Below are 24,299 nucleotides of genomic sequence, written 5' to 3' on the forward strand. Positions count from 1 at the left end.
ATAAATTCAGCAGAAAGCGAGAGTGCTTGGCAGTGAATGAGAAGGAAATAGTTTCATATTGAATAGAAGCTTTAAAAAAAAGTAATAGTAAGCTTTTAGGTAGGTTCAGTGTATGAGAGAAAGGAATAAAACTAATTTAAGCATTCTGTGGAACGTGTATATGAATGCATGGTGTGTGTTGAAGACGACGAGGGAGTTACAGATGCAAATTACAATGTGGAAATACCATGTGCTAATTGACAGAGTGTGACAACGCTGAGGTTTTAAGAAGTTATTTTGTCCTTTTTTTAAAAGAGGTTTTAAGACAGAGGTGGAGAGCTATCTATTTTGCAAGCCAATAAAGTAACCAGCTTGTGAGGCCTTGGGGTTTTTATTGAAGTTGGAACAATTGAAGCAGCCTGGATGGGTGTGGCCAGCTCTCACAGACCAGGATTTCTATTTTTTTTAAGCAGTTGCTGTTGGAGTCCCAACAGGGCAGAAGCTGCAGGAGTTTTGAAAAAGTAGAACATAGAACATAGAACATTACAGCGCAGTACAAGCCCTTCGGCCCTCGATGTTGCGCCGACCTGTGAAACCAATCTGAAGCCCATCTAACCGAAACTATTCCATTATCATCCATATGTTTATCCAATGACCATTTAAATGCCCTTAAAGTTGGCGAGTCTACTACTTTTGCAGGCAGGGCATTCCACGCCCTTACTACTCTCTGAGTAAAGAACCTACCTCTGACATCTGTCCTATATCTATCACCGCTCAATTTAAAGCTATATCCCCTCGTGCTAGCCACCACCATCCGAGGAAAAAGGCTTCCACTGTCCACCCTATCTAATCCTCTGATCATCTTGTATGTCTCTATTAAGTCACCTCTTAACCTTCTTCTCTCTAATGAAAACAGCCTCAAGTCCCTCAGCCTTTCCTCAAACGATCTTCCCTCCATACCAGGCAACATTCTGGTAAATCTCCTCTGCACCCTTTCCAATGCTTCCACATCCTTCCTATAATGTGGTGACCAGAACTGTACGCAATACTCCAAGTACGGCCGCACCAGAGTTTTGTACAGCTGCAACATGACCTCATGGCTCCGAAACTCAATCCCTCTACCAATAAACCCTAACACACCGTACGCCTTCTTAACAATCCTATCAACCTGGGTGGCAACTTTCAGGGATCTATGCACATGGACACCGAGATCTCTCTGCTCATCCACACTACCAAGAATCTTACCATTAGCCCAGTACTCTGTATTCATGTTACTCCTTCCAAAGTGAATCACCTCACACTTTTCTGCATTAAACTCCATTTGCCAGCTCTCAGCCCAGCTCTGCAGCTTATCTATGTCCCTCTGTAACCTGCAACATCCTTCCGCACTATTCACAACCCCACCCACTTTGGTGTCATCCGCAAATTTACTAACCCATCCTTCTACGCCCTCATCCAGGTCATTTATAAAAATGACAAACAGCAGTGGCCCCAAAACAGATCCTTGAGGTACACCACTAGTAACTGAACTCCAGGATGAACATTTCCTATCAACCACCACCCTCTGTCTTCTTACAGCTAGCCAATTTCTGATCCAAACCGTTAAATCATCCTCAATCCCATGTCTCTGTATTTTCTGCAATAGCCTACCATGGGGAACCTTATCAAACGCTTTACTGAAATCCAAATACACCACATCAACCGCTTTACCCTCATCCACCTGTTTGGTCACCTTCTCAAAGAACTCAATAAGGTTTGTGAGGCACGACCTACCCTTCACAAAACCGTGTTGACTATCCCTAATCAAATTATTCCTTTCTAGATGATTATAAATCCTATCTCTTATAATCCTTTCCAATACTTTACCCACAACCGAAGTAAGGCTCACTGGTCTATAATTACCAGGGTTGTCTCTACTCCCCTTCTTGACCAAGGGGACAACATTTGCTAGTCTCCAGTCTTCTGGCACTATTCCTGTAGACAATGATGACATAAAGATCAAAGCCAAAGGCTCTGCAATCTCCTCTCTAGCTTCCCAGAGAATCCTAGGATAAATCCCATACTGCCCAGGGGACTTATCTATTTTCACACCTTCCAGAATTGCTAACACCTCCTCCTTATGAACCTCAATCCCGTCTAGTCTAATAGTCTGTATCTCAGTATTCTCCTCGACAACATTGTCTTTTTCCTGCGTGAATACTGACGAAAAATATGCATTTACCACCTCTCCTATCTCTTCAGACTCCACACACAACTTGCCACTACTGTCCTTGACTGGCCTTAATCTTACTCTAGTCATTCTTTTATTCCTGACACACCTATAGAAAGCTTTAGGGTTTTCCTTGATCCTACCTGCTAAAGACTTCTCATGTCCCCTCCTGGCTCTTCTTAGCTCTCTCTTTAGGTCCTTCCTGGCTAACTTGTAACTCTCAAGCGCCGTCACTGAGCCTTCACGCCTCATCTCTACATAAGCCTCCTTCTTCCTCTTGACAAGAGATTCAACTTCTTTAGTAAACCACGGTTCCCTCGCTCGACCACTTCCTCCCTGCCTGACAGGTACATACTTCTCAAGGACACGCAGTAGCTGTTCCTTGAACAAGCTCCACATTTCAATTGTGCCCAGCCCTTGCAGTTTCCTTTTCCATCCTATGCATCCTAAATCTTGCCTAATCGCCTCATAATTGCCTTTCCCCCAGCTATAACTCTTGCCCTACGGTATATACTTATCCCTTTCCATCGCTAAAGTAAACGTAACCGAATTGTGGTCACTATCACCAAAGTGCTCACCTACCTCCAAATCTAACTCCTAGCCTGGTTCATTACCCAGTACCAAATCCAATGTGGCCTCGCCTCTTGTTGGCCTATCTACATACTGTGTCAGGAAACCCTCCTGCACACATTGGACAAAAACTGACCCATCTAAAGTACTTGAACTATAGCGTTTCCAGTCAATATTTGGAAAGTTAAAGTCCCCCATAACAACTACCCTGTTACTTTTGCTCCTATCCAGAATCAACTTTGCAATCTTTTCCTCTACATCTCTGGAACTTTTCGGAGGCCTATAGAAAACTCCCAACAGGGTGACCTCTCCTTTCCTGGTTCTAACCTCAGCCCATACTACCTCATCAAACGTCCTTTCTGCCACCGTAATACTGTCCTTGACTAACAATGCCACACCTCCCCCTCTTTTACCACCTTCCCTGATCTTACTGAAACGTCTAAACCCCGGAACCTGCAACAACCATTCCTGTCCCTGCTCTACCCATGTCTCCGAAATGGCCACAACATCAAAGTCCCAGGTACCAACCCATGCTGCAAGTTCACCCACCTTATTCCGGATGCTCCTGGCGTTGAAATAGACACACTTCAAACCACCTTCCGGCCTGCCGGTACACTCCTGCAACCTTGAAACCTTATTCATGACCTCACTACTCTCAACCTCTTGTACACTGGAGCTACAATTCAGGTTCCCATCCCCCTGCTGAATTAGTTTAAACCTTCCTGAAGAGCATTAGCAAATTTCCCCCCCAGGAAATTGGTACCCCTCTGGTTCAGGTGTAGACTATCCCGTTTGTAGAGGTCCCACCTACCCCAGAATGAGCCCCAATTATCCAGATATCTGAATCCCTCTCTCCTGCACCATCCCTGTAGCCACGTGTTCAACTGTTCTCTCTCCCTATTCCTCGCCTCGCTAGCACGTAGCACGGGTAACAAACCAGAGGTAACAACTGTTTGTTCTCGCTCTAAGCTTCCACCCTAGCTCCTTGAATTTCTGCCTTACATCCCCATCCCTTTTCCTACCTATGTCATTGGTGCCTATGTGGACCACGACTTCGGGCTGCTCCCCCTCCCCCTTAAGGATCCCGAAAACACGATCCGAAACATCACGGACCCTGGCACCTGGGAGGCAACACACCAACCGCGAGTCTCTCTCGTTCCCACAGAATCTCCTATCTGTCCCCCTAACTATGGAGTCCCCAATGACTAATGCTCTCCTCCTTTCCCCCCTTCCCTTCTGAGCAACAGGGACAGACTCTGTGCCAGAGACCTGTACCCCATGGCTTACCCCTGGTAAGTCGTCCCCCCCAACAGTATCCAAAACGGTATACTTGTTATTGAGGGAAATGGCCACGGGGGATCCCTGCACTGTCTGCCTGTTCCCTTTCCGTCCCCTGACTGTAACCCATCTACTTTTTTCCTATACCTGAGGTGTGACTACCTCCCTGTAACTCCTCTCAATTACCCCCTCAGCCTCCCGAATGATCCGAAGTTCATCCAGCTCCAGCTCCAGTTCCCTAATGCGGTTTCCGAGGAGCTGGAGTTGGGTGCACTTCCCGCAGATGAAGTCAGTGGGGACACTAGTGGTGACCCTTACCTCGCACATTCTACAGGAGGAGCATACAACTGCCCTAACATCCATTCCCACTGTTCTTAATTCTCAAACAGACTATTAAAAAAAACTAGTAGCCTTACCAAATCAGCGCTCAGAACCTTTTTTTTTTGGTTCGAGGAGGAGGATGGGTGGGAGACACTACCTAGGTAGTGTTTCGGGTAAAGAAGCTCTCTTTTCCCTCTCTCAGTTACAGCTAGTCGATGGGGTTTCTCTCTGCTACTGGATTATCTGTGAGACAAGTCTATTTTTCCGAATTTGCCATTTTGCCAAAGGGTGTGTCTGCGGGATGTTACTATGTTGGAACAGTTAATTAATAATAGTTACAGCACCTATTGTTTGGTTAAAATATCCAATACAGCTAAGTTCTTCTTTCCTTTGTTGTATTTTAATTATAGTATTTCAATAAACTGTGTTTTGCTTAACATCGAGTAGTTTGACCAATCAAATTGCATCTGGAACACAGCATGTTACATTTGTCTTTAAAGAAAGAAAAAGTTAGGGTCGAGGCTACCTTCTTAAAATATTTTGAGGAGGTCCGGTATGGCCTATAACACAGACCTAGCTCAATAAAGGATGCGATGGGTGTTAAATATCCCTGAACACAATGCGTTCTCAAAAGAAAGGAAGGAAACTTTAGTGGGGAGGATAGTGGTGGGAGTCATCAGTGGGGGTGACCATGTTCATAATGGAGAGCATTGGAGGGACAGAATGCCTCGGAGGGGTCAAAGTCAGAAACTATTTGGCTAGAACTAGGGAGCAAAAATATACAATTACATCACTCAATGTGGATTACAGTGATTTGAATTGAGCTTACAACAGGGTTCAAGAATTCTAAAGTAATTTAATGGGGAGCTTTAATTATCTGAATATAGACTGGGATAACAGTAGCATAATGGTCAAGAGGTGTTCACTGGTCAGTAACAAAACAGATACTGATCATTATATTGTAAAATCTGAATTGATCATGGAAATGATCAAGAAACAATCCAGTGTAAGAACTATTAACTGGGCGAAAGTTCATTTCAATGGGGTTGAGAATGGATCTCGCAGAAACCAAATGGAATTAAAGATTGACAGAAAAAAATACAGTATCTGACTAAAGATCTGCCTTTCAAGTAGAGATATTTCAGGTATCAAGGTATTCAAACAAAATGGAAAGATAGGTTTAACAAATCCAGAGCTCCCTGAATGATAAAAAGATAGTGATTAAAATGAAGCAGCAAAAGTATGCTTCCAACAGATGTCAAGTGGATAATGCCGCTGAGAACAAGGTGAAAGTAAAAGATTCAGAGGGGAATGGAAAAATTGTATGAGGATCTAAGGAAGAGCAGGAGTGGAGACTGGCAGCTAAATTAAATCCCAAAGTCTCCTATAAATAGTAAACAAATGGTAAAAAGAGAATAGAGCTGATTAGGGACATAAACAAAGGGGTTTTACACATGAAGACAGGCACCATGGTTGAGGTATATTAATACTTTATGAAAGAACAAGATATTGCACAGGTCATGATGAAAAGAAATGCAATTCAGATATTTGAAGACCTTAAAATTCAGGTGGAGATATCAGATGGACTGCTTGCCACTTAGAGTTGACAAGTCATCAGGGCAAGATGGGATGTATCCAAGGATACTGAAGGAAGTGAATGTCAAAATGACAGAGGCAATGGCCAGTGCTTGTTATACACACAGGGAATGTTGGACAATGGGAGAATCATAAGTTTACACCTTTGCTCAAAAAGTAATGTAAAGATAGGCCCATTAACTACAAACATACTGTTTAACAGTAGGGAAGCTTCCAGAAATTTTAATTTTGGATGAAACTAATTCAATAATAAAACTGGGCAAAAGTGGATTAATTATGAGAAGTAATAATTAATGGATAGTTTTTGGACAGAGGGAAGATTTGCAATGAGTGCCCCAAGGATCAGTATCAGAACTTTTGCTTTTCCTGATACATATAAATGATCTAGACTTTAGTGCACTGGGTTAATTCCAAATTTTGCAGATGACATATGATTTGGAAACTTTGTGAACTGCGAGCAGGATAATGTAGAACTCCAAAAGGATTTGAAAAATTGATGGATTGGGGAGGCAGGCTGAAGATTTAATTCAAAATTAATTTTTGGTTGGAAGAGCCTGAGAAACAATATAAAATAATTGCCTGGTTTATACTATAACCTATACTCTTAACTATTGTGAGCGAGCCCATAAAAAACTTCCACAAATATTTTCTGAACAAAAACAAAGTTGCTGGAAAAGCCCAGCAGGTTTGGCAGCATCTGTGAAGGAAAAAACAGAGTTAACTTTTCGGGTCCGGTGACCCAAGAACTTTGTTTTTGTTCCTGATTTACAGCATCCGCAGTTCTTTCGGTTTTTAAATATTCTCTGAACCCTTGCTGCTTCTTCGTTCCATCTAAATAACTCTACATTTTTATATTCTGAATTATATTATTTGTCTTAACTCTCTTTATCCTATCCTTGACAATCAAGACTCACCCTCTTCCTTGTCCTATGATCACATGGTGTTATGGGTAATTTATTAGTTTGGATAGAGAATTGGCTAACCAACAGAAAGCAGAAAGTCAAGACAAATGGTCTTTTCTGCATTGTCAAGATGTGATCAGTGGGGTGACACAGGGTTCAGTCCTCAGGCCCCAACTATTTATAATCTAAATTAATGACTTGAATGCAGGGGTGGAAAATACTACTGCTAAATTTGTGGGTGACACTAAAATAGGTGGGACACTACGCTGTAATAAAGAGCGAAAAAAACTTATAAGTGGATATGGATAGGTTAGGCAAATTGGCCAAAATTGGTGTAATGGAGATAAGTGAAAAGTTATCCATTTGATTGGACGAATAGAAGAAATGGAGATAAACTTCAGAGTGCTTTCGTACATAGGGATTTGAGTGTCTCATGCATGAATCACCAAAAACTAGCATGTAGGTACAGCAGGTAATTAAGAAGGCAAAATGAATTTTGGCATCTATAGCTCAAGGAATAGAGTTTAAAAGTATGGAAGTGTTGTTGCTACTATACAAGGCATGAGTGAGACTGCACCTGGAGTAGTATGTTCAGTTTTGGTCCCCTTGTTTGAGTAGGGATGGAGATGTATTGGAAGCAGTTCACAAAAGATCCACATGTTCATTCCAGGGATGAACGAACTGTCTTAGGAAGAGAGTTTGAGCAGCTTTGTTTCATGCTTGCTGGAGTTTAGAAGAATGATAGGAGATTTGATTGAGGTCTAAAAAATACTAAAAGGGATTGACAAAGTAGACATAGAACGGATTTCCCCCTGTGGGCAATCTAGAACAAGGGCCATAGTTGTAGGATAAAGGGGAGCAGATTTAAAACAGAGAAGACGACAAATTACGTCTCTCAAAGGGTCATGAATTTGCACTCAAAATGCAGTGAATGCCGGGACACTGAATATATTTAAGGATTTTTTATTGAAGGGTGATGGAGAGCAGGCAGCAAAATGGAGATGAGTCCAAGATGAGATCAGCCATGATCATATTGAATGGTGGAGCAGGCCTGAGGGGCTGAATTGCATACCCTTGCTCCTCGTTCTTATGTTGTCCATCTTGGACTATTTCTTCTAATGATTAATGATTCCTGAAATGCTTACTTCCCAACTTTGATACTTTACAACAAGGAATGTTTTGCCTTCTCAAATCTGACTTAGGAGTAAGTATCCCAGATACTTAAATGTTAGTTGTAGGGTGGGTTGAGGCAGTCATTAGTGTAAATCATGCCTAACATCCTAGGATATTGTATGGAGGCAACTAGACATGTGGACCTTCAGGTGCAGAGGTGGGCTGTGTGAAAGATTGAACTCGGTGCTATAAAACCTGTAAAAAAGTGAATGAGACATAAAAACCCTCACCCCCTCATAACTCCACATATTCTCCCCATGGACCATCCATGCTAACGTATGCCTCAGAGCAGATTCCATGGCTCTTATACACTTCATACCAAACCTATGCCCCTCTACCCGTCTTTTGACCCTATGCCGCATGCCAAGTTAACACTAACCTGTGCCCCATGAACAATCCCTTGACTTAACCTCCCATTCTAATTCTCTCCGTATCCCTCATGGACAGACCTCATTTGCCCTAGTAAAATTAAATAAAACAATATTTTAACTGTCTGCGGCAGACTTAAAAATCTCACTGATAAAATCCAAACATTTCATTTAAATTCATTCAAGTGTTTAAAGTCTTTAAAAAAACCTTTCGTCCTCAAAGTCTGCATCAAAGACTTTTTCACCATTTGGATTTGTCCATCAAACTGACAGGCACCCCACTATAATAATGATAGGTGATGGAATCAGTAGTGTAACGCAAATCTTATAAGGATACACCTTGGGCTTAGGTCAGCAAATTGCATTTGCAGGCAGTTTTTTTTTTCAAACCAGCAGTCTTTTTTAATGTGAGGGGCAGGAGATATAAAAGCTTGGCAGCTCCACAGAGTTAAATGCATTTTTTTTTGTACAATCACGTCTAGTCTGATGTATGCCAAAGGATATCTTGCCTATTCAAAAGGTGGCTCTGAATCTATCTGAAGCATACCCTCTCTCTTCAAGCAGTTCTGATATATATTGGACCAAAAGTTAAAGTCTATGGTTCCGGTTTCGGACATCATCTTAATGAAAATTGGATCTGCTTATAAAGCAGTGGAAAAGTATAGCTGCCTGTATGAACTGAAGATATGCAAACTACAATCCATCCCTGTCCCTCCTAGTGAAAATGGTCAGTGCTGTATTTGGTGTGGCATTTCCAGAAATCAGGATCCAATACCATTGTCACTGAAGCAGGGAGGCTTTCCATAACCACAAAAATTCAAGCCAAAATTTCCATTGCCTTCATCCCGTGACGGCAGGGGGATTTTTACCATAAAGCTGCATCAATGCTTTACACAAAATTAAATACATTTAAAAGCAATACTTCAATGCAAAGCAAAACAAAATGCAGCAGAAGTTGGAAATCTGAAATTAAAAGCAGGAAACTTGGACCTACTCAGCAGGTCAAGCGTCCTCTGTAGGGAGAGAGACAGAGTTAATTTTTCAGGTCAATGAAATTTCAACAGAACACCATTAATGCATTACGTTGACAGCCAGAATATAGTGCAATCTTTCCTTCAGTACATAGCAACCAGAATCTACAAAAAAAATGCTATATGGCATTTTTAAAGGACTAAAGGACTTTGTACCTCTGTTACGAGCAAAATTCCGAATAAGTATGAGATCAAACACACGGCAACTGTCACATAAAAACGTTTGTTTCGCAGAAAGCTGGGAAACTCATCCTGAAGACTTGTTATAATTGTTTCTGGTGAAAGAAAATGGAGTGACATCAATCAATAATTAGCGCACAGGAAAACAGATGAAATCATCTCCCTCATTTTTTCTCCATGCATATCCTCTCCCTTCTGGGACTTGCAACAAATCAGACTTATGCTGACCAGGCTTGGTGTGAGATATTGCCTTCCCTGTGCCTACACTGACCAGAATCAGTGATCTGGCAGATGGAATTCTGAATGTGTGGCTTCCTAGCAAGATAGCTGCTCACCCATAGTAGCCCATCTTTACTAGGAGCAAGGCATGTAACATACAGTGAAAAATATGGGCAGTACTGGTAGGCTTAACTCCAGTTAACAAAGGGAGAGCCAGGGAGCCATTAATGCATAGGATCATGTACATTATAAGAACTTCTCCCAACCTTGCCTTCTAGAATCATAGAATCCCTACAGTGTGGAAGCTGACAATTCAGCCCATTGAGTCCACTCAGCCCCCTATCCTATTGCTGTAAGTCTACATTTTCTCATGGCTCATCCACCTAGCCAGCACATCCCTGAACGCTATGGGACAATTTAGCATTGCCAATCCACTTAAGTTGCACACCTTTGGACTGTGGAAGGAAGCCGGAGCACCTGAAGGAAACCCACACAGACACAGGGAGAATGTGCAAACTCCACACAGGCAGTCGCCCAGGGCCGGAATTGAACCCAGGTCCCTAGAATTGTGAGGCAGCAGTGCTAACCACTGAGCCACTGTGCCACCCACTCAGACAATTTAATTTAGTTCTTTTCTCTTGGGAAGCATTTCATTGCAATTTAAGCTTGCTCAGTTAATAAAGCTCAACTTGGCAATATGGTGTTTGTATTAAATTGTCAGGGAGATGGTGGGTGCCTTGTCATCAAATGGAACAGGCATCCGTCCTCCTGCCTGCCTAAAATGATGGTTTAGAGAACAAGGTAAGGTTGAGGAGGTTGAAAATTGAGTATCAATTGTGGAGTGGTGGACAAAGAGTTGGAGTTGACAAGGTGGACTTATTTGGAATTGAATATAAGGTGAAAGGGAAATGGGTAGGACAAGCCAAAGAGGTACATAAAGAGAAGTATAACTATTTGAAGTTAACTTACTGCAAGAACCCACGTAGGTCAGTGATAATGGGATCCATTAGCAGTTATGTGTGAGATAGCCAGCTTTGCAATTTTTTAAACAACCTGGGACTTACAAACAAGTGAGGATGAAGGTTAGAGTCTGAACCAGGGTAAATCCGATGTCTAGGGTAGCAATGTATCTCACATTCTGAACCATCTTTAATAATGTAAAACCTCTGAACTTTTCAGCCAAAAATTGACATAGGGCTGATTGCAGACGTTTGGACAGTAGATATGGGTTTTAAAAAGCATTAAAGGAGTGTGGTTTTATGGAATACAATTTGAGAATGGTTAAAACCCTGAAGAAGCCATCATGTCTTTACTGGCTTGCCAGTCAGCTAATTCCCCTCAACCTCCACCCTTGCCATTCCAATTTTGCCCCAAATTCTTGCGTCATTATTTCACTTGACATAATTTTCTAATTCCTTTATGAAAGCCATGAGTGACTCTGCTACCACCACACTCTCAGGCCATGTTCTTTACAACCCACCCACCATATAAAAAGGCTTTCCTATGTCTCCTTTGGTGCTTTTCAAATTCATTTTAAATCATTGTTCTCTAGCTTGGGACTGTTCTGCCAATGGGAATAACCTCTCTCTGTTATCTCTGTCCAGTCACCTGATGCTTTTGGAACATTTTTGTCAAATCTCTCAACCTTCTCTTCTCCAAGGACAACAGTCCTAGTTCCTCCTGTCTCTCCAAACAAACAAGGGGATATCATCAGGTTGATGTCCAGATGACTGAAAGCGTTGCTGGCAATGTACAAAAAAGGGGCCTGATGGCTTCAAGGTGGGTGAGCGGTAACCAGACGGAACCCAGTGTCCACCGTTACCTGCAATAGGACAATGCTGGGACAACACCTAGGGTGGACAGAATCAGAGTCAACATGGTGAGTGAAAGCGCAGTATCCACATCCGCTGGACATTAAGACATGTAAGGGAAAATACATGAAGCATGCATTTGCAAAACTGCAGCAACATTCCATTTAAGATAATTCCTTCACCCATTTACAATGCATGGAGAGTAAACACACTTAGCTGTTGAATGCTGTCTCGACAAACAGTCTAGGTCTATTATGTGATACTCAATAGCTAGCTACATTACTTCCGAGATACAAGTGATGGCGCTGTGCTTTTAAGAGGGATTTGTTCTGTGCTATCACTCTTATAAGGGATATTGCCACAGTGGCACCAGAACGCTTGCTTCAGAAGCAGTGGGTAAACAGCTTTGAGCTCCCTTAACTATTATTTTAAATTCGACAAAAGAAGCCTGAGCAAGTGGAGTCAGGCTCATTCAGACTCAGGGTTTCAGTTTTGCTTTCTGTTGAAGTTAGGATTTAATGCTGATAGATACAGTTCTCTCTGTGCTGGAGCAAAAAATCTTGAGTTCTCTTTATTCTGCTAGATTGTCTCTTTCAATGTTCCTTTCTCCTGGACTGGAGGAGATAGCATGTGAGGAACATCTGCTGAACTGAGCTTTGCCAAGGGTGTGTGTATGAGATGATGCTAAATTCAAACAGTCAATGATTAGAAGTTAAATAATACATATGTTTTTTCTGTAGCTAAAGTTGTGTCGATTCTCCTCTTCTTGTTTATATTTTTACTGTGAGGTAAGAATAAAGTGTATTTTGCTTAAAACATAGTAGTTTGACCAATTGAATCACATCTGGAACATAATGCCTTACATTTGCCTTTAAATAAGATAAAATTTAGGATCTAGGCTATCCCCTTGATCATTTTGAGGGGGTTTAGTCTATTCCATAACACAATTGACTCTTATGAGACATCAAGCTGGACTTGAGAGTAGGTTTACGTTACATTCAGCTACATGGAACTAAACACTAGAAGACCTAATGGAAATCCCAAGAACAGCTCTTTATATCCTGATGTGTGGAACCTTACTTGTGACATCAGTAAACACTTGTGCCAAATGTCTTATACAACATCCATTACTGAATGAATAGAAGTAAAATTCAAAGTCAAAATAGTGCGTGGTTCACTACCTATAGGTTGTGGTGCTCCCAAGAATTGGCTGCCCCTTGTCCTTCTAAGTGGTTTGAAAGGTGTTGTCAAAACAGCCTCAGTGAGTTATTGCAGCGAATTCTGGAGATGGTGCACACTGCTGTCACTGTGCATGTGAACGTTGAAGGCAATGGATATGGCTTCATTCAAGCAACTACTTTGTCCTGCATAGTGTTGAACTTTTTCAGTGTTGTTGGAGCAGCACTCATCCAAGCAAATGAGAAATATTCCATCACAGACCTGACTTGTACCTTGTAGATGGTGGACAAGCTTTGGGAATCAGGAAGTGAGTTACATAAAATAAGGGGAGGCGATGGCCTAGTGGTATTATTGCTGGACTATTAATCCAGAGACCCAAATAACATTCACGGGACCCAGGTTCAAATCCCACCACAGTAGATGATGGAATTTTATTTCAATAAATAGCTGGAATTAAGAATCTAATGATGACCATGTATTGATTGTTGGAAAAACCCATCTGGTTTGCTAACGCCCTTTAGGGAAGGAAACTGCCACCCTTACCTCGTCTGGCCCACATGTGATGCCAGACCCACAGCAATATGGTTGACTCTTAACTACCCTCTGGGCAATTAGGGATGGGCAACAAATGTCCAGGTCTTGATACATTTGGGCATGGACTGCTTCAGTGTCTGAGGACTCACAAATGGTGTTGAATATTGTGTGAACATCAGTGAACATCTTAAACCAGCACAACTACCTTCCTTTGTGCCAGGTCTGACCCCAACCAACAGAGAACATCCCCCTTAATTCGCATTGACTCTAGTTTTGCTTCTGATGCCATGTTTAGTTAAATGTGGCCTTTCTGCCTTGGGCAGTCATTCTCACCTCAGCTGTGATATTCAGCTCTTTTGTCCACGTTTGGCCTAAAACAGTAATGAGGTCAGGAGCTGGGTGGGCTTAGCAAATCCCATACTGAACACCAATGAATAGGTTATTGCTGAGCATGAACTGCTTAATAGCGCTGTCATTGACCTTTTCCATCATTGTGCGAATGACTGACAGGAGACTGATAAACTGGTACCTGGCTGGATTCAATTTGGTTTCAGTGGACAGGATATACCTGAGCAATATTTGATATTGTCAGCTAGCTGCTAGTTTTATTGCTGTAGTAGAACAGTTTGACTAAGGGTACAGCTACTTCTGTAGGACAAGTTTTCAGCACACAACAAACATAACATAATGCATTGGAGTATTTATCTATTTGAAAAAGTGCAACTATACTTTCATAACTGAAGAAAACTCTGCTTTCAAACTCTAGTATCAGGATTTATAGCGATTTTAATATCCTGTGCCCTTTTAAATTAGAATAGAAGGATTCTATAGCTTTCCCTTTGTGAACAAAAAGGCAGCCGCATTGTTTGACTGGATATTTAGCGTAAATTAAGAAAAGAAACTGTCTTTGTAGTTGCAATATTCTCCTTTGTTTGTGTTTCTAATGGTTGGCTTTGCAAACTGAGACATTATCAGTGTCTGGCTTAGTTTCAAAGGTAACAAAGAAGTTTATTTCAGCAGGGGAGTTGCTCATAGATTGACTGACAGTTTTAGGATGTTAACAAAGGATAATCTGTCTTTAAAATGGTGTCTGTGTATATTTTTGATAATGTTACAACAGTTTGGCCACTTGAACGAATTTAATTTTTTAATGATTTTTTTTCAGGTGAATTGTGATAATATAACAGGTTTATCAGATTATAAGAAGTCTTTATTTTAGGGTCTGTTGCAAAGACATTTCTTCTGAAGCTAACCAGTAATGAACAGTGGGTGAGTAGCTATGGAGGGTACATGGAGTGTAGAGAGGGGAATACACAGGGACATGACGATGGGTTGGGTGTGAAGAGGATTGGGAATGAGTAGGGGTGGGGTAAGGGTTAGAAAGAAGAAAACCTAAATCAGAGAGCTGGCCCAATGTCTCAGCAAAGTAAGGCAGACCTTGCAACCAGCCCACTTTGGCATCTGAACTCATCTGAAGCTGGTTCTGGAATAGGAAAATACAAACACTCTCTGCCCATGTCTCTGGGAGTTGACTATAAAGGGTTAATATGCATACAGGTGACAAGATTGGACTTTCAACTTCCATTTCCTATGGCCAAAGTAAAAATCCAGCCCCAGAGGTCAGTAATAAGACAAATGAGATCAATAGTTGCTGCGAGCACCAGTTTGAGGGAATTAAAGCAAATGTTTTCTTTCTTTTTCTACCCAGAAGTGTTATCATACACAACTGAATACTTTCCTACCGCCAAAATCACTGTGATTTCTATTTTGCTTTTATTTTGAAACTAGTAACCACCACAAGTAGGAACATTAGTGTATCCAATTAAGAATTGACAAGCAAAGCAAGTTAAGGGCAACGCAGTTACTAAAATGTGAAGGTGAGGGGTGTGGTTAGGGACAGAAGGAAAGGGCTAAATCAAAATGGAGTAGGAGGGGGAAATAAAGCGCTCCAACCCCCGTGGTGCCCACCTCTCCCTAAAAGGCATCAAGGACATTGATGGACACCACATGCTCCCTCTCCAAGGGCACCCGGGCTCAAAAGTAACCGTGGAAGAGGGGCAGGCACTCAGCAGAGGTGCTTGCCTGGACCTGCTGAGAGCCAGCCTGACTAGGCCCAGAAGCAGATCCACGAGGAAGTCCTTCGATCTCCCCCATTCCCTCTGCATCGGGTGCCCCAAAGTCAGGAGCGTGGGGCTGAAGCATGCAACCAAAACACAGCAAAAGGTTTTTCAAATAACTAAAGAGGGGGTGCAAACACCCACAACTGGTATATCCATGGACTACACATCACTGCAAAGTAAACAGTTGAGCAATTGTTTTCTTGGTAGTTAAGTTTCTTGACCAATATAACACAAGCTACTGCTTAATAAACAGACAGCCAAATCATCCTGTACTTCAGTTGCTGTGATCTGTCTGCTTGAAATGGCTGGGTAATTCTGCAGAAGCACCAACATATTGCTGGTCTTGTTACTATTTGGGAATGGCTCAAGCATTTTTGCATACAACTTAGAAAAAAACTTGCAAAAAATATTTTAAACAGTGAATTCACTAATTAATTTGATAGCTTCCTTCTTGGAAGATCGGATGTAAACTAAATTAGCAAATGCAGCACTCACCTACAATTGCAAACTGACTGGTTAATCCTGTTGTGACAACCATACCAAAAAATACAATGGACCAGAGAGGGGCAACTGGAAGGTGGAGAAGAGCTTCTGGGTATGCTAGAAAGATCAATCCTATGCCTAGACAGTGAATAAAAGTATGCAGTGTTATTAATGAATTACAAGGTCATTGGCAAAATGTTGTACCTTATCTAACCCAACAGAAGTGGGGTGCAGTTCTGTTTTGCTACATGCTACTAATCCCACTATGCCCTCTCTGCCATCATGTTGGCTGGGGCCTTCTGCTGGGCAGTTAACATTGGCATTTGAAAAGGGCAGTCCCCTCCACAGTGCAAACACATCACAGTGTGCCAGATGCCAGGAGAATAGTTCCTAACTGACAAGTAAGTTCCAGCTATCAGAAAGGCTAGCCATCTCCTACCGGGGAAAGAGGGAAAAGTGCCATGTATCACTGCCCTGCAGTGCCATGCCTGCCCTTAAACACAACTAAATATCAACTGACATCATTCACTGCAGAATAGAAAGGAATATAGCTTCTCTAAAATGACCCAAATCTTGCTTTTGACATTATATTGCCATTGGGTCCAACATTAAAAATGACATTTAGTCTGAGATCTAAAACAATGTAATTCGAAAAGGGGCATACAGAAAATATAAACATTACCCATATTCTTACATTTCACTTTCAATTTTCCCTGCGAGACCTGCCCAGAATTCAGGCTGGAATGGAAACCAGTAGATTTTTGGGATCAGAATTCCAAACTTGTCCCTCCATTCCCTACATCCTTCACAAGCTACAGGATGTGTTGAGTCACAATTTGACAGACACATCCTATGATATTAATGTCTCTATATGAAGGCTTACACTACCTGCAACGAAAGGATTTGGGAGCATGTGTGATCCCTATCAGGTAAATTAGTTTGTGAATCTCGGAAGGAATATTACTTAGGTGTCAGGGACTTTTTGGCACTTACATTTAAAAGGTCTTTCCACTATCTCTTCATACCCTGTATACCCCTCAATGACCTGTCATACCTCTACGCACCCTATATGGCCCCTTTCCCCTAATTTACTGTATGCTCGCACCATGCCGCTTACATACTGTCCATTTCCCTTCAATTACCCCTCTATCCTTCTCATGCCCCTGGACATCATTCAAATGCATCTTACCAGTACCAACAATGTAAGAAACAATGTGTTGTTTCTTTGAAATGATCCAAAAACTGATTAAAAGGACAAACAGATTATAAAAATTTCCTCTGCAAGTACCAATAAAAAAAAACAAAATGAAAGGTTTTTTCTCTTCTTAACCTTTCGTGATTTTGTCCAAACAAACAAACAAACAAGTGCTTAGAAAATTTGCACTCCCTTTCAAACTGTTTAACTATTCTTGGCAGTCAACACAATACCCATAATGGAGATCAAATGGAGAAACAGATGCCTCAGAGGGTTCCACTAAGAATGGTTGGTTGAGTGCCAAGACTGGTTGTAAGACTCAAACCTGTAGGCCAGAACAATAGTTTAGGTTCAAAAACAGACGTTGCTGGAAAAGCTCAGCAGGTCTGGCAGCATCTGTGAAGAAAAATCAGAGTTAAATTTTCAAGTCCGGTGACCCTTCCTCAGGACTGGTTTAGGTTGTTCTGGTGGAGAAGAAGGGAGAAACATTATTTGTCCCTGAGTAAGCCACCATTGGATAAATCAAGATATGACCAAGGTGTGAAAAGTTACAGCTAATTGACTATGCTTTGCAATCAAACACCATGGAGTCAATGTTAAACTTTGTCTACTGAGTGATAACATGGTGGAATAGATCTCCTGTCTGTTGCAGAAAGCCATTGGGAGTGCCCCGTCAGTAAGTTCAAATTGGACTCAAAGAGCCACAGTTCTTCATTAAGAAAATATTAAGTCCTAACCTAAATTATTGGGAAAAATCTAAAAGATAGGTGGAGTGGTCTCCAAACTTTCAGATAATCCAAAGTAGGGGATATAGCAAATAACTCTGTTGACCAAAGGAAGTCAGAATGCCAAGAAGACAAAATGACCAGGTGGAATCGGTGGTCACCTTTGTTAATGGTTAGATAAGATAAAATATTTTAAGTACTGCAGGTACCTGAATGTGAAATCTCTGCAACTGATAATTGAATTTGATGAGCCATATGTCCGAGGATGGAAAAGATGGCAAATCCAGCCAACACGCTCGTAAGACAGTCAAGAACAGCAACAATGAGGGTATCTGTGAAACAGTCATTCTGGAATTTGTTATAAGATGACAGTGCTGTTACACCCCCCAGCGACACCGACAGAGAATAGAAAATTTGAGTTGTAGCGTCTTTCCAAACCTGATAAAATGTAAGATAGAATTTATTAGCAGCAGTGATTTTTGGGTGTTCCTTTGTGACAGCTTCACATTTACTGATATGTTACCCAATGTTTTGCCCCTGCCACCCCCACCCCTTGCCAAGCTCACCACTATGTCTCATGAAGACTGATTTCAGCGCTGTAGCTGCATTTGCCCATCATGTACGCTGGGCCACATTTCCATCACCCATGCAGGTAATTTGATCGCTTGCTCATGTACCATTGTGTGTTTCGTATGATTGAGCCAATTTTCTGGTGTTTCCAACAAACCTCATGGCTTCCATCACAAGGCTCTGTTCTGGACAGGTATCTGTTTCTCTTGCTTTCTCAATAAATTAAACAAAAAGCTGTGGGCAACATTAGCAGGAGCTCCCCCAAACCCGGGTCAGGTCACACAGGCCAGGGATCAGCTCCATTGGCTGAACAGCTGGCTTGCAATGCAGGCTGATGCCAACAACATGGATACAGTTCCCACATTGTCTGAGGCTAGCATGAAGATCTTTCCTTCACAACCTCTCCCCTTGTCTGAGGTGTAGTGACCCTTAGGTTAAACCACCACCAGTTGACTCTCTCTAATGAAAGAGCATCTCCATGGTTTGGTAAGTCTATGGTGTCTTTACCTCTAGCATGCCACCACCCATACCCCTACCTGGCTTCTACTGAGAACACAGTGTTAAAACTACCCCTTTTGTTTCTCCATGCTTTTATTGCTGATGGATTTCCTGTGGGAGTCTCACTGCTCAGCCATGTTGGTCAGTGTGTAAGCAAATTTCCTAATTGACAGTGCTAATGTGAATACTTGGCTCCATTTCTCTTTGTTGCACTTGGTGGGGTTCCAAGGCTGGGGTTCAGGTATGTTATTGGGGCACAGTCGAGAAAGTGTTCATCCATACCCAGTTTTATGATAGTTGATCAGGGAACACTTGATCCCCAGGCAGTGTTTCATTCCATGCTGCTAACGTCAGTTATTTCGATGGGAACAGATTTCACCAAGTCTTATTAATGTTCATATAAATGTGGCCCATTGTTGTAGACTGTGACGCTTTACTTTTGTCCTTTATTGATATGTTACTTTGAAAAGAGATGTGAGCTTCTTTAGGGAATGCAAATTAACATTGCCATGAAAAATAACAGACAAGAGACATTTCTCTTCTCAAGTAGACTGTACAGTAAGCTCAACATGTCTATGTTAGGCACCTCTTCAATCAAATTTACGATGACCCTCAGGAATTGCATACTCCTTATAAATTCAGGCCACTTTTCTAATTAGTTGGAAACATTCAAAGTGTTCATTTACTCAGAGACCAGAGCAATTTCATAACAGTGCATATTTGACTAACTCTGTCACCTATCTTAAATTATGGAAGAGCACATTAGAATTAGAATCCCTACAGTGTGGAAACAGGCCCTTCGGCCCAACAAGTCCACACCGAACCTCAGAGCATCCCACCCAGATCCATCCCCCTATGACCCACCTAATATACACCCTCTACCTCCCTGAACACTACGGGCAATTTAGCATGGCCAATGCGCCTAACCTGCACATCTTTGGACTGTGGGAGGAAACCAGAGCACCTGGAGGAAACCCACACAGACGTGGGGAGAATGTGCAAACTCCACACAGACAGTCGCCCGAGGCTGGAATCGAACCCAGGTTCCTGGTGCTGTGAGGCAGCAGTGCTAACCACTGTGCCACCGTGTCGCCCTACACATGCCACTTAAAGGAATATTTCCCAAATCAAGAGAACTTTAGAAGATTATTTTAGAGTAATGTCAATGTTCTTTTTTCACTAGGATGGAAACCATCTAGGTTTTTCACTCTGCTACCATTATTTTCTTCCTGATTGTTGATTTTGCATTTAAGTTGAATGACTCCCTATCTCAGATTTAGCATCAGTGACATTAGGACAGCCAGCATTCTAGCATTTTCTTTAAGATAAATACTGATGTAAAGCATTACTTCCAATGATAATATCTCAATAAACAACTTATAAAAGGCCCACATTACCCTTAACCATACTTTTATTTTCCTCCTATTACAATCATTTTTCTTTTTGACTTGGATAACACTTGCAAAGTTTTCATCATACTGCTGTTTTGTTGCTTTCCTCCTTTGTACCAATTCCTCATAGCCCTCAAATTCTCAACATTTCAAAACTATATCCGCCACCCCTTTAAGCACATTGCAATCTAGCCACCACAACTCTGATGTTGAGAATTTCAGACATCCATTACAGTCTGAGAAAAAGAATTCCCTTGCATTCTAGTTTTAAATGACTGTCCCCTTCAACTGTAACTACGCTCCCTGGTTTGAGATTTCCCCAGTTGAGGAAATATCTCAAAATCTACTTGTTAAGCCCCTTCAAAATCTTGCAAATTTCAATAAAAAATCACTCCACATTCTGCTAAACTCCACTTTTTTTAAGAAAAGACATTTAATAATTCTTGATAAGTCAATCCTTTCATTCTAGGAATCAACTGAGTGAATGTCTTTTTATAGAATCAGAGAATCCCTACAGTGCAGAAAAAGGCCATTCGGCCCACTGCGTCTGCACCAACCCTTCAAAGGGTGTTCTTGTTGGGGCCCATTTATTATACAATTATAGTGTAACGTCCCCACCGCTGGACCAGGAGACCTGGGTTCAAGACCCACCTGCTCCAGAGGTGTGTGATAACACCTCTGAATAGGTTCACGAGAAAAAATAGTGCTCTTTTGGGGGCCCTCTTATGGCACTGTGACTGAGTCCCTACCTGGGAGCACGGGTTCAAGTTCCACCTGCTCCAGAGGTATGTAATAACATCTATGAAGAGGTTGATTAGAAAAATGGGTTAAATTTTTAATAAAAGGTTCTTGTAGTGCAGTGGTAGTGTCCCTACTTCTGAGCTTGGATACCTGGGTTCAAGTCCTACCTGCTCGAGAGGTGTGTAATAACGTCTCTGAACAGGTTGGTTACAAAGGAAAAAAAAAAGGTTCAGTCTGATCCCCTTCCCCTCTTCCTACTTCTCCCTCACCGTTGATGGTCTGAAATACTTTCAATGGGCTTTACTGGTAAGTGAATCAATGGCGGATTTACTGGTTGTGGGGTTAATAGATCCAGTGACAGAGATACAAAATAAAAGTTGTGTTTAAGAGCACTTCTGGATATAAAACAAAAAAAAGGTCCACTTTAGAGGACCCTTATGGTACAATGGGATTGTCCTTATCTCTGAGTCAAGAGGCTTGTGTTAAAGTCCAATCTTCTCCAGAGGCATATAATAACATCTCTGAACAGGTTGGTTGGAAAATATCTTAAAAGGTACAGATAGCCATCTTTTGTTTTTTTTTTAAAGCTAAAGCAGATGGCCTGTCAATCAAATGAGTCCAGAGATATGAAGGCATTTTCATGTCAAATCTTTTTCCCTCTGCATTTCTACCTCTCTGTGATCATCACAGCAGGATCCTCAAGCATCCAAAGATTTTGATTTTCAATGCATGGGAATATTTTCTCCAAATGGCAACATTCCAATATATTTCAACACGGACAGAGTACAAGTTAATGCAATGGCCAACTTAACTTTTCAGGATGGGGGCATATGATCAATTACAACATTAAAAACTACAATTTGAAAAATATGCAATAACATAGCAGATGCAGTACATCATAATTAAATGTCAAGTTATATACATCAGTTTGAAAACCAGAAAGGCCAAGTGTTATTTGGAAAGTGATATATTTTGAAGCATGGATGTGCACACGGATCTGAGTGCCCTTGTACACTCATCAATGAGAGTAGACAGTAAGATGCAGCAAGCAATTCAGAATGTGAATGGTATATTGGCCTTCATTGCCAGAGGATTTGAATTCAGAAATGGAGATGTTTCGTTGCAGTTATTCGGGGCCTTAGTGAGACCATACCTGGAGGATTATGTGCAGTTTTGGTCTCCCTGACTAGAAAAGAATATACATGCCATAGGGGGAGTACACCAAAAGTTCACTAGGCTATTTTAGGGATGGCAAGATTGTCGCATGAGATAGGCTGGTTCGATTGGTCCTGTACTTACTCAAGTTGAGAAGAATGAGAAGGGTATACGAATGAAATGTGGAAAATTCTAACAGGGCTGGACAGACTAGGAGCACGGGGGATATTTTCCCTGGTTGGAGTCTAGATCCAGAGGACAAAGTCTCAGGATATGGGGTTGTCCATTTAGCACAGAGATGAGGGAAGATTTCTTCACTCAAAGTGTCATGGACCTGTGGATTTCTCTACCACAGAAGACTGTGGAGGTAAAAATCACTGAATATCTTCAAGAAAGAGATAGATTTTCTTTTGGATTCTAAAGACATCAAGGGTATGGGGAGAAAATGGGAATATGGCATTGAGACAGAAGATAAGCCATGACCATATTGAATGATGGAACAGGCTCAAAAGGCTGAAAGACATATTCCTACAGATGTTAAAATATTCCCCATGTTTAATAATGTCATTTGAAGTTGTCAATAGGTTTCTCACTCTACAGCAGCTTCTCCAAGAGTAGTGGTGGCAGTCCCAAGTAATTCCCATCGCAAAGAAAATAGCGTACAAGATGGAATTCATATTTTCCCTCTGCCTTTACAACGACAACCCTGAAGTGTCAGGATAAGTGAGCAGTGCCACAACATGTCACATTTTTTGACATGTGCTGATCTAATTTCTGTGGATTAATATGTTCTGTCACTTCAGTGCTCTAGCGTGGGCTGGGTGCTGGTCTCTAAACAACTTCCAACATATAATATTTGCTATTCTCTGTCTTCTCATGCTATCCCTGAACTCTCTACCGTCTGCCTCCTTCTAATGTGTTATATCATATCTTGTCAGAATTAATCTCACCTTTCACTACTGTTGCAATACCTCCTTTCTACCAGATTCTCTCATCTCACCACAGTTTAGTTCCTTGTGCTGATCAGCTTTTAGACCCATGTCTCAGTAATGGCCAGCACACCATATGTCTACAATTAATCATAATGTATTTGAATGGTTTTTTTTTGCAGTCATTTTAGCAATTGGGTGTTTGGGTCACGTGTATCCGAACCTGTCCTTTCGCTGTAACATTAATTCGCTTTTTTATTTCTTTTTCTTTAGGGTTTAATTGCTTTGCCCCTTTAAGAATAGAACAGAATAGAATAGAATCCCTACAGTGTGAAAACAGGCCCTTCGGCCCAACAAGTCCACACCGGCCATCAGAGCATCACCCGCTCCCCGGACCCATCCCCCTATAACCCACCATTCTACACATCACTGAACACTACAGACAATTTATCATGGCCAATCCACCTTGCCTGCACATCTTTGGACTGTGGGAGGAAACCGGAGCACCCGGAAGAAACCCATGTGAAGTTTTCCCTTCTCCTATAGTACATAAATCACAATTTCTGATTGCTACTCTATTCTCTATGACTACTACTACACTACCTTTTCAACTCTGTCTTCCTCCAACTTACTACATCAGAAGTCGCTCGACACCAGGTTACAGTCCAACAGGTTTACTTGAAATCACAAACTTTCGGAGCACTGCTACTTCATCAGATGAAGTTGTCAAGTGATTTCAAATAAATCTGTTAGACTATAAGCTGGTGTGGTGTGACTTCTGATTTTGTCCACCGCAGTCCAACACCGGCACCTACACATCCAACTTACTAGTTTAAGGTCCTCATGGCTGTTTTATTTCTCCTATCTTTTGCCTAGTTCAGCTGAAATCCATCCCAATAGATCCATTCTGTCTCAAAGATGGTTCCAGTGTCTTATGAAATGGAACCGTTGCTCACTTGCCATGCCTTTAACTTTATGTTCACCTCCATAACCTGGTTATCCTGATGCCAAATTGTGTGGGCTTGGAGATTACTTAGAGACTCTAACCTTTGAGATTCTGTTCTTTACTGTATCGCCTAGCTTCTTATATGATTCAAATTATGCCTCATATTCCCTATATTGTTGGCTTATGGGCCACAATG

General features: G+C 41.6%; 1 protein-coding gene across 1 annotated transcript in view; it reads right to left on the bottom strand.

The window, feature by feature from the left end:
- The window catches only part of LOC109923555 (sodium- and chloride-dependent neutral and basic amino acid transporter B(0+)-like), a 68,845-nt gene that overhangs the window by 16,105 nt on the left and 28,441 nt on the right, over positions 1-24,299 (bottom strand). Inside the window, exons 8-10 of the mRNA XM_048604949.1 lie at positions 18,083-18,311; positions 15,966-16,091; positions 9,584-9,702 (exon numbers count right to left, since the gene is read on the bottom strand). Of these exons, the coding sequence (XP_048460906.1) occupies positions 9,584-9,702; positions 15,966-16,091; positions 18,083-18,311 (474 nt within the window). The remainder of the gene's footprint in view (positions 1-9,583; positions 9,703-15,965; positions 16,092-18,082; positions 18,312-24,299) is intronic.

This window comes from Rhincodon typus, chromosome 14 (genome assembly GCF_021869965.1).
Source record: "Rhincodon typus isolate 14 chromosome 14, sRhiTyp1.1, whole genome shotgun sequence".
Taxonomy (NCBI): Eukaryota; Metazoa; Chordata; class Chondrichthyes; order Orectolobiformes; family Rhincodontidae; genus Rhincodon; species Rhincodon typus.